The 12,086-nt window shown below is 39.0% G+C and overlaps 1 protein-coding gene across 3 annotated transcripts in view; it reads left to right on the forward strand.

Moving 5' to 3' along the window:
• Positions 1-12,086, forward strand: part of trim67 (tripartite motif containing 67) — a 52,414-nt gene that overhangs the window by 24,838 nt on the left and 15,490 nt on the right. For all 3 annotated transcript variants that reach the window (XM_074614793.1, XM_074614791.1, XM_074614792.1), the window contains exons 2-4: positions 1,435-1,530; positions 4,693-4,815; positions 11,324-11,434. In XM_074614793.1, coding sequence (XP_074470894.1) covers positions 1,435-1,530; positions 4,693-4,815; positions 11,324-11,434 — 330 coding nt within the window. The remainder of the gene's footprint in view (positions 1-1,434; positions 1,531-4,692; positions 4,816-11,323; positions 11,435-12,086) is intronic.

Consider the following 12,086-nt stretch of genomic DNA (forward strand, 5'->3'; position numbering starts at 1 on the left):
ATAAAGAGGAGCAGGTGGGAAATGTGGGTGTGGCAATAGTGAGGCAGATTCATCACAGCTTGGCATGTGTGTAACAGTCTGTGTGTTTCCTTTGTCCTGTCTTTTCTTATTTAGCAGTGACTGATGCACACACACACACACACACACACACACACACACACACACACACACACAGACTCTGACCCTCGCTGAGACTATAATCAGAGCATAGTTCTTTTTATTGGACTTCAAAGACTTTTAAATGCCTTTTTAAAATATGCAGAGAAGGAGCACCGAGGGTTAAACATATTAATTAACTCCTGTTTATAGTTTGTGATCGACACCACCAGTATTTCATCTGCGCTAGTAGCTGCAGGACCGAGATATATTAGCTGCCTGTTTGCCGCTATTTCCTGTGCTGTTGCTCATCTTTCAACATGCAAATGATCTAAACAGTACAAACAGCTGTTGATAGTGATATAGAGAATATTTTACATAGTAAAGATACGTCCCCGATGGCTACTCTATGGAAATTAGCTAGAAAATTAGGGGGATGTGCTCCATTTAGGAGAGCAAAGGGAGACAATTTAGTGAGGATCAAAGAGTGTCAAACGCATTAGACTCAGTGCTCAGATTAAAGCACTTGCTGACAAAATATTTGCCGAATATATATTAAAAAAGAAATGTTGTAATTATGAATATATTCATAATATAATGGATTTTTAGCTCTTTATTATGATGACTTTGCTGCACATCAGTGTATCAGGAGAACCAAATGTCTAGGATTTGTTTTTATATTAATTCCTGCTAGTTTAATTCTGCCTTGTGTTGAAGTGTTGCTATAAAGAGAGTAACAAGTGACGTGTTTTCTAGACTCTAATCTAGATTATAAAGTGAATCCCTTTTATTAAAACAATGCGGAATCCCGGCCCAGCGATTTTGCTGTGGTCTAGGATCAGACGTAATCTGAGCATCTAGGGGGAATGGTCTGTTGGGTTAAATGATTACATAATCAAACGTCAGAAGTAACTAAATAGGCATGTTTGGAATTTATTCAGCTTTTGATTTGGTATGGTGGTTTCCTTTTCTTCTTCTCTACATGTCATGTCTATCTTCCTCAAGTCAAGAGAAATGGAGGCAGTAGTGTCATGTCTAGGGAAATGATTCCTAGGGATTTAAAGAACAAGTTTGACATTTTTCTTTACTAAATGAAGTCTTGAAAAGTGTCTAGAGCTTTCAGAGTTGTATCTGGGACTATCACATGGTTGGTTGCAGCATATTTCATTGTTTGTGAGAACTTGGTTGGACTAAAAATGTGTATTTCTCTTTTTGTAGTAAAAAAAAGTAAAAATAATACTCGCCAAACTATTTAAGAAGACTGAAGCTGTCTGAAAAATCCAACTTTTTTGATAATGTATTTTAATTATGTTATGTTCTTTCTGTGTGTGTCTGCAGTGCCAGATCTCCCAGGCCCTGAACGGTGTCTCCGACAAAGCTAAAGATGCCAAGGAGTTCCTGGTTCAACTCAAGAACATGCTACAGCAGATACAGGTAACACCACTGTACATTTAACACTGTGTGAAATATACTCTTTATACATTTCTTTATCCCATATGTAACTATCTGTACAACTGTAGATTAGAAGATGTCATGGGATGTCAAGATAGTTTGAAGTTTGATGAAATGTTTTTGTCATCAGGTACCAATTTCTCCACAAACATTAGCCTCAGTAGCCCAAAATGCAATGCAGCAAAACAAAAGTGAGGGGAGTGGTTTGGCATAAAACAGCAGATAATATTGCTTTGGCAGACCTCTGTTTTGTATTTGTTTTGGCTCGTGGTGGTCGTGTGTACACAGGCTGTTTTCATACACCGTTCGTAGCTATACCTACAGTACGAAAAGGAAATCACTGTAATTCGTATATATCCCACACAAACAATTTGTATGTATTCCATGTAATCCTCAATCATGAAGTATAAAGAGCGACAAACGGCACGTAGGGAGGAGGTCGTTTCACCCAGGAAACCGGGGTTGGTGTCCCGTGTGAAACCAGAAGTCAACGTGGATTTATTTGTCACGTAACTTCCGTACTTAAGTTACGCCCCTTCGTTAGCTATTTAAACCCAAATCAGAATCTTTTGTTTCCTGTGAAGATGGAAATTTGTTTTGAAAAGACTTTATGCATGTATCAAACGGTAATTGACACGTGTTACTGGACATCTGTAGGAAAATATAATATATTTTTTTAAGAAATCACAAAATACAAAAAATAAATACTATAAAGATGAAATAGTACACACTGTATCCAGCTGGTATGCAGATGTTTAGCAGGTGGAACTGGGACACACCTCTTGATTTTGCTCAGGCACCATTTCTGAAAGTGGTTGTTTCAAAGCCTCAGGATCTCCATGAAGGTCTGGCTGTGCAAGATTGTACCAGAACCGATATCCATGTCCGATCAGTTTCCTCCACATGTAGAGGTCTTTACATAATTTACATCAGCACTGGTGTTTTCCTAGACTAAATACATTTCTTTGCTTTGGGGTTGCTAGTAATGGGTAATAAGCTCCAAATAAATCAGTCATAGAGACACATTTGGCCTCCTCACACTGTGCAGCAGGGACGTAAATCCACTGACTCACTAAACTAAAACAAACCATATCCGCCAAATGTGTGGAGTGTGTGTGTGTATACATGTGCGTGTTTTCCCTGCAGACAGCTGATCTCTCGCGCAGCATCTGCCAGTCATGCACACACTTTTTACACACACATACACACACTGTCTGCACTGTCATATCTCCAGCCACAGCACTGTGAACAGGCATTAAGAGTCTTACTGCAGAATGAAGAGGATTGTATTTAAATAAAAAAAAGTCTTTGCACTACTTTGCTCTGTCTGAGAGGAGGGAGAGATATGGATGGATGAAGAGGAAGAGCAGTGTGGGAGTGACGAATAAAGATCTCCGGCACTCATCCTCTTATAGATCTGAACTGTGTCCCACAGTGGACGAAGCGTGATTGTAAATCACTACTATCTAAGAACTCATTTCCTCATCATGTGGGCTCTATGAAGAGATAAAAATCCGTTTGTGGATTCTTCTTGTATTAACGGCCATCTACTGTAGCGACTGCACGCAGACCTGCAGTCCGTTTTCTTATCCGATACTGCCATGGTTAAGGTTTGGTCAGCTTCCGGCACAAACATTATTTGGTTAGGTTCAGGGAAACATTGAGGTTTGTGTTTAGATTAGGGCTGTCAATCAATTAAAATATTTAATCGAGCATGATTGTCCATAGTTATCATGTTTAATCGCAAATTAATCACACATTTTTTCGGTCCAAAATGTACATTAAAGGGAGATTTGTCAAGTATTTAATACTCTTATCAACATGGGAGTGTGCAAATATGCTGCTTTATGCAAATGTATGTATATATTTATTATTGGATATCAATTAACAACACAAAACAAGGACAAATATTGTCCAGAAACTCTCACACGTACTGCATTTAGCATAAACAAATCCCAACAGGCAACAACAGCTGTCAGTGTGTCAGTGTGCTGACTTGACTATGACTTGCCCCAAACTGCATGTAATTATCATAAAGTGGGCATGTCTGTAAAGGGGAGACTCGTGGGTACCCATAGAACCCATTTTCACTCGCATATCTTGAGGTCATAGGTCAAGGGACCCCTTTGAAAATCGCCATGGCAGTTTTTCCTCGCCAAAATTTAGCGGAATTTTGGAGCGTTATTTAGCCTCCTTCCTGACAAGCTACTATGACATGATTGGTCCCAATGGATTCCTTCTGTTATCTAGTTTCATATGATACCAGTATCTTCACTCTCGCTTTAAAACTGAGCCTGATTGTGTTAATGTGTTAAAGAAATTAGTGGCGTTAAAACGAATTTGTCGCTCTACATTTTGCATTTGTCCATGTACTTTATGTCTCCATGAACTGGATATATACTGTATTTTTATGATGTATAATATGGCCGTGTGTTTTGAGGGGAAATTGTGACAGTTGTACAAACAGATGGTAAATATAATGTATGTTTATTTTTGTCTGCAGTCTATTGAAATAATTAACGCTGTATATTAATGTTTGTGCGATCATTGAAACAAAAATAGAACAAGATCTGTTTGGTAAATTAACATATCAGTAACAAACACAGAGCAGCTCAGTGCTGCTAAATGAAGAAAAATACACCAACAGATCTATTTTAGTCCCAGTGTTGATTTAATTATTATTTCTATCTGCTCATACGCTCATAATGAGAGTGACTTTGGGACGCCTTAAACTAGCTTTATTTTGGCAAAAGTGTTCCATTCAATATGACGTCTTATTACACGGCTTTGTTGAATACTCTATTCTGATTCATCAATCACAGCATTCTACGGTCTGTTATTTCTTTATAGCAGACCGATGCTGTAGATAACAGGCCGTTGCTATAGACGCAGTTCTGATCTTGGACTCTGGAGGACCATTTTTGTGTCAAATGATTGATTTCTTAAGTAGGTAGCCGTGTAATAAGAGGAATAATGTACATTGTTGTGAAATAAACCCCTTCAGGGTGATGCAAGACCGCTTTGCGTCGGGGTCCTGCATCACCTTGTCGGGGTTTATCTTGCAATAATGACACATTTGCTGTACATTATCCCTTATCCTGATTGTGTGTTTGTGTGTGTGTGTGTGTGTGTGTGTTTCTTCAGGAGAACGGCGTAGAGTTCGAAGCTTGCCTCGTGGCCCAGTGTGACTCTCTGATCGAGGCGCTCACCAGACAGAAAGCCAAACTGCTCACCAAAGTCGCCAAGGAGAAGGACTACAAGCTAAAGGTGAGCTCTTAGGTGTTATTAGAGTGTAGCTGCGTGTCCACCCGACCTTTCAGGGAACCTTTCAACATGTACAAAGACACGTTGTCAGTGCTGCAAACAGCTCTCATCTTTCTTCATCAGTTCATTTCTTTACTGACGAGTAAAGAAATTCGCTTTTCTTCCTTTTCCTGCCTAAAGCAAGCAGCATATTTGACGTTATTTGATTTTAAGAAATTGTATTGAAATCTGGCTTTCTATTCCAGCACTTCTTCATGTATGTCTCAGTATATCAACAACAGCAAATCACGAGTAGATGAAAAAAAAAGAAACTATTCATGGGAATTAACCATGTGAATGTGTTATTGTCCACTAGATCTTTGGGAAAAACATCTTACCAGTTATGTAAAACTTTTGAAAACTTGGTTTCATATATAAAATATTTTGATTTAAATATTTATATAATCAAGTTAGAAATAAACATCCTTAATTATATATTAATAACTCACATACTCTTAACAAAACAACTAACTAACAACTGTCACAAATTTGGGTTTTTCAGATTTTTATGCTGTTAAATTTTGATTGGTGCATGAAAATGAAAATACCCGACACCCCTCTCAAATACATTATGCCAAATTAGTGAGAAAAGCACAGGAAGAACACAAATAAAAAATCTGTCTAGTTTGTTCTAATTTTGAAGGATAATAGAGTTTGTCGCTTATAGTAAGAAGCTGATTAGAAAAAGATGCTCTCAGTCTCGGCTCCTAAACCAACGATTTCCAACTAGCAGTGTAGTTTATGACTCTCCTCTGTAAATCCACCGCTGGGGATTTCCTGAGTCGTAGTGGATCACATGGACGCCTACCCAGCCTCAACGTGCCCGCCGACCGACTGACCGTCTGGCTAGCGGCGGGGGAGGGAAGAGGGGGGGGGGGGTGTTTGGACGGAAGCCCCGAGGACAGCTGTTGTCATTATCTGCAGGCGGGGGATTGAGATTTAGCCAGAGGGCAAAGAGCTGGAGGCTGCGCCGGAGCTGGAACAAGAGAAGAATAGCAGCTTGTAGATGGCTGATAAACGCTTTTACATGAATAAATATTTAGCACATTGTTTCTCTCTAACTGATAAAACGACAGGCTCCTATTCATGTTAGAAAATAGACAAACAACAGCTTAAACGCTTTGGCCCAAAACCAAAGATTGTGAGCCACATAAAGCAGCTGATTTAAATCTGTTGTATCAAACATCCAGCATTGATTATGATTTACTAGCAATTAAAGATTTGGCTGACAACATAGATAAGAGACAGATTAAAAAACATGAATGAGTAAACAAAACAAGGAGGTATTATACATTTATAATAATATTAATAATTAACTTTATTTATATAGAAGTCTTTGAAACAGCGTTCCAAAGTGCTTTACATGAGAAAAACAAATCATAACCACGATTAAATTAAATTCATCAAATAAAAGTACTAATAATTACCCAAAAATAAGATAAAAACAGTAAAATGAACAAATAAACCCATTGCGGAACTAATTATTATTATTTCTATTATTTTAAACTGGATCATTTTATAAGCATGGAAGATTTTAAATACAGGATTGAGGACTATTTGACCACTGAATGTACATTTCCTGTTACTGGAGGACACGATTAATTCATTGTTTGATGTAATTTGCTGTTTTGTTTTAAGTTTGTTGTTTGTGCTTTTTATGCTCCCATCTTCGACATGACTCCCTTGAAAAACAGATTTTAAATCTCAATGGGAATGTCCTGGTAAAATAATAAGCAATTTAAAAGATGTCACTGATTCTGCGAACCTCAGATCTTCAGGTAGGGAGCTCCAGAGCTGACTACATAAATCCGATCTCGAGCCGTGACTTGGGAACAGCCAGCAGAAGATCTGAAGCGCTCTGGCTCGTAGTAGAGCAGCAATATAACTAGCAGCAGTCCTTGAAGTGCTTTAAATATAACCAGCTAAATCTTACAATCATCTATAAAACAGACTCTCTGAATTTGATAAAAGCTGAGCAGCTGTTTTTTGTACAAACTGTAAACACAAGATTGTTTTTGACTTAACACTGAATACAATGCTACTGTATAAAAGTATGCATGACCTTCTCAAGATCAGCACGAGATGCACAGACTGATGCTGCTCTACAGTTTTATGGGATGCTGAGAACAGAGCAGTTCAATAAGAACTCAAAGCTGTGTTTATCAGAGCTGGTGCGCTGCATGTATATGTATTTTACTGTAGCTTCGTATCTCTATCGCAACACCCACATTCCTCTAAAACCTGCAAACTACTTCACAATTTGGCAAAATAGTATTAGATTATATTTCACGACTCAACAATAGAAAACACTATAAAACTTTTCCATATATTAATTATGAGACTGAACTCAGCTTGTGTTTGTTCTTTGACGGCTTCAAACTAAATGTGAGTTATGTAACTGCAGTTGCAAGAAAGCACAACTGTTTGTCATTTAGTAGTGCCAGTGGCAGGAGCAGGCTTTAAAAAGATGATCTGTTTCAGTGGATCTTCATACATTCGGTCTGTGAACTCAACCTTTGTCCTCTCCTTTTTTTTTTTTTCCAAAAGCACTTACAAGCCTTTTAATCAGATTTTGTAGATACAGCACAGCTTTGGCTCGACACAAAACCACAACAACATGAAAAATCTAAAGACTGTGTCTACACCAAGAAAGGCAGATGTTGCTAAATATCACCAAAGCCTGAAGCTTAATCCCTTAAAAGCGACATATTTTGGTTTCCTCTTTCAAAGAACAGACAGAAATACTCACTACTGTATATTTGTCTGTGTTGGTACGTGTATGTGGCTGGTTTGTACAGTACATTTGTGTTTTGTAATCACATTTGTAAGTATTTACAATCATTTTATTTAGCCTTTTAACTGGGTTTGTCTCAGTGAGATCAAGGGAGACCTGGCCAACAATAGCAGCAACATAGTTTCAACAATTAATATAAACAACATAAAAGCACATAGAATTGAGTAATATTGAAACTTATCCTATAAAACATTGCACACTGACATCCTGGACTTAATAGATTTTACCATAGTTTTAAACTCATTAAGGGTCATTATAATTTGAAGCTTCAGATCAGTCTAGATTGTTCTCATGCAGTAGGTGACACACGTGCATCATGAATGTTATCGGAGTGCAAAGTGAAATCTGTGGAGAACTCTTTTAATTACCTAGCCGACAGGGAACCTAACGCAAATCCTTAACTACCTAAATCTAATTCAAACCTTAACACTAGAACCAAGTCTTGACCCTCAAACAGACCAGTTAAAATGTCCTAATTTTCCCCAAATGTCCTCACTTTCCACGTTCCTGAAGGTTTACTTTACTTTGTCGTCACAAAGATACACATTCAAGAGCGCACCCACAGAAACACACACACACATACTGTAGTCTCAGCCATAATCCAGCGGTTTTATGGATTAATATTCACTTCTCTCCTACTCATACAGATGAGTGTGTGACTGAGTCCTTCTATGAATGAGATTAAAGTTCATCCGATCTCGGTTATTGAAGCCAGAAGCCAATTCTGATTTTTTTTCTTCTTCTTTTTAGATCAAACTTGACAGTTTTATGCTGTGTCTTTAAATTTGACCAAACTGCACATTTAAGCATCAGTTTTAAAGCAACATTTCATTCAAAACAAAACTTACCATTCTACCCCACTTAATACTGTATATAAAGCCACCATGCCAACATAAACACTGTGCATGTGCGCTCCAAAAACCAAAAATGGACAATATCAACCCAAAATATTGCTCCAGCCTGAACTGAAACGTGGCTCAGAGTGTGATGAAGAGGCTGTGAGTCATGTTAGCAGACCAGTGTGTCTGGTATCTCGAATCTGGGTTTGCATTAACATGTTTCCAGTATTCACACCCTCAAATTCATTTCAGATGCATGTGGAACATATTGAAAAAGCCTGCAGGAGCGCGTGGGAGGGAGCTGACGGCACATCTCAGCGGGACACAAGGAAATTGAAATAACGCTGAGATTTACTCAGGCTTCACGCTTCACACTCCTCCTTGTTTACTCAGGAGATAAGAGCGGGGTTTTAGCCAACCTGAATTGAAAAGTAAATTTTCTCCTGGTAAATAATTTGAGTGTTTGTGTGTGTGTTTGGCTATAGGTGAATTCCAGCTGCACGACAGTGTTAATGTGATATATAGCCACACAAATACATGATTTCTACAATTCTCTTCCCATTTAAAGGGACTATTTGTAAGACTTAACAGCGACACCTGTGGCCTTGAAATCAACGAAAGTCAGCGTCGAACTCGTGCTCGCTCTAAATAGACATGGACGAGCATCGCTCAAAACAGTGAGGCGACAGACGTCAGCTAAAACCACAATATCACTCTATATTTCAGCTGCTTGGCAGTAATGTTAGCTGATCAGACGAAGGTCTCTCCATGAATCAATGCTGATCCTAGTGTTGGCTTTTCCTGCTCAGCGCAGGCTTCAGCAGCGGGGCTCCTCAACGAGTTACGTTATCGCCTCCCGACCGCAGCCGGCAGCCGAAGACACCGGCACCCGGTCGGTAACGAGACGGTAACGTAACTCGTTGAGGAGCCCCGTCACTTCACAAGACACGGAAAACCTCTGTTGGTCTGGAGGAGCTGCAGCATTTATTTCTGCACTAGATATTCTCAGAGCTAAACTAACTCTTCTGCAGTGTGTAGTGAGCGCGCGTTCACGTCTAGAGGTGGAGCGAGACAGCGAGGACGCGCGCACCGTCTGAGTGAAGGAGAGCAGGCAGTGGAGACGAGGCTCCGGCCACACGCGAGCGCGCATTTGCGAATGCGCATGTGTGCCGACCCGCTACATTTATACGCTTAAAAAGTTACAAACAGTCCCTTTAATGACCTCTCATTGACCTTTGATTAATTCTTTAACCGTCCTAATCCTAAATCCTTGAACAAAACCCAAGACATCTGACTCTAAACCAAACCTTTTCACACACAAACAACTAAAAGGGGTGTCCCAATATACCGGTAATGACGATAACGTGCTACAACCTAAAAATCCTGAGTTGAGATAATGTGTTAAAGAAATTAATGGCGTTAAAACAAATTAAAATTAACGTATTATCACGTTAACTTTGACAGCCCTATTTATTTAGATACCACCTTTCCAGATCAGACATCATAAAGTGCTACACAATAAAATAGAAAAGCAAGATAATAAGTAGAATAAAATGGGAGATAAGAAAAAGATCAAAATAAATCAAACTTGGCAAACGCAAGTCGGAACAGGTGGGTTTTAAGCTGCTTTTCACACAGTGATATAAGAGGTCGAACATGTCAGGCATTAGAATGTATTTAGGGAGTTTATGAAAATGTTTTCAACCAGTTTCCATCTGATATTTCTGCTGTTTTCTTCATCACACACTCCATATCTCCACATCTTCAGCTCAGATCGTAGATGGTTTTGATCCTCTTTCAGTTGACTCTTCATGCTCTTCATATTTCCGTTCATACAGCAGTTGACAGGTGAATAATTAACTGTGATCAAATGACCGAGGGGCCTAATTTCCAAGACTCTGTCTAATTAACTCTCTGATTCATTTAGGCGGCCGTTGGTTAACGGTGTAATTAATTATCTTGGATTCACCAACATCACACGACGGTTTCTGTCTAATCTCTTGTTCTATCCTTTTACAAGTTGATGTATTGGTCACGTACATGTACAGTACATATTATATACATGTATCTGTTGTAGTTTGAGCAGATAATTAAAGATCTCTTGATTAGTTGAAATGTGGTGCAGGTATTATTAAATGCAAACAAAAGGCTAATGAGGCGGTGACAGTTCGCTGAGTTTCAATTAGCCGTGAACGACTGGTTGTGACACCCGTCCAAATCTCATTTCCCTGCTGCTCAGAGTTCAGCCAGCAGATAGCGTGTGATGTGTGTGTGATGTGTGTGTGATGTGAGAGAGAGAGATATTCAAAGAGCTACAGAGTGAGAAGAAAGTCACATTTGTCTGGTAATGGCTGATAATGTGTTTCTATAAAATACTCACCTCAGCTTAATCTGAAGTAAAAGACGTTGAAACAGGCTTACTGGTGATGGTGTGACAGGAATACTAAGGGATTTTGAAAGATGTCTTTCAGGTATGGAATCACACAGTCATGCTGGCAGTAGTGTTGCACGGTATACCGATTCTACAAAGGTATCGTAATACCCTGCTGTTAAAAATGGTACGATACCGCATTTTATTAGTTGTGGGACTTGAAGAATGACAGTGTTTTACCACGAGCCGTGAGTTGCGTCGATGTGAGACAGCGGGGCCGTCTGTGTGTCTGCAGCACTCACACGCTTTAGAGGACAGTGTCTAGAGGAGCAGGTGGTCAAAAAATTAACTGGCTTGTATTTCAAGTACTTTGCTTTCTCTGCACTTTAGTTAACGCATTGACAACATTACAGAAGCTCTGCTCTATGACATAACTTTTAACAACAAATTTCTCTGTCTTTGTCTCAGGTGGTGCGCGACCAGATCACCCACTGCACCATGAAGCTCCGTCAGACCACCGGCATGATGGAGTACTGCCTGGAAGTCCTCAAAGAGAACGACCCCAGTGGATTCCTCCAGGTAACCGACCCACTGTGTGTGTGTGTGAGAGATTGTATGAGTGTTCATGTTCGTGGCATCTTCATGACTCACACAGCAACTGGATAAAGAAACACTTTTATCAAATCCAGTCCAATCGAATGATTATTTTCATTGTCAATTATTCTGTCAATTATTTTCTCGATTAATCGATTAGTTGTTTGGTCTATAAAATGTCAGAAAATTGTGAAAAATGTGGATCAGTGTTTCTCAAAGCCCAAGATGACGTCCTCAAATGTCTTGTTTTGTCCACAACTCAAAGATATTCAGTTTACTGTCATAGAGGAGTAAAGAAACCAGAAAATATTCACATTTAAGAAGCTGGAATTAGAGAACTTTGACTTTGACTTTTCTTAAAAAATGACTTAACGACTTAATCGATTATCAAAAGAGTTGGTGATAATTTAATAGTTGACAACTAATTGATAAAACATTGCAGCTCTAAAAATGATATAAAATAACAATAAGTAGCGTTGTGTGGTACAGAGGCATTTGCGATATCAGGCTGTGGCAAGACGATTTCATTCTTGCTGTTAGTCTATTTATGGGAATTGCTGATCATCATGAAAAAGATAAACGAACAGCATCCTTCTCTTTTGAAACTACTAAAGTTAAGACTTAACGTTCAGAGGCA

This window comes from Sebastes fasciatus, chromosome 18 (assembly GCF_043250625.1).
Source record: "Sebastes fasciatus isolate fSebFas1 chromosome 18, fSebFas1.pri, whole genome shotgun sequence".
Lineage (NCBI taxonomy): Eukaryota > Metazoa > Chordata > Actinopteri > Perciformes > Sebastidae > Sebastes > Sebastes fasciatus.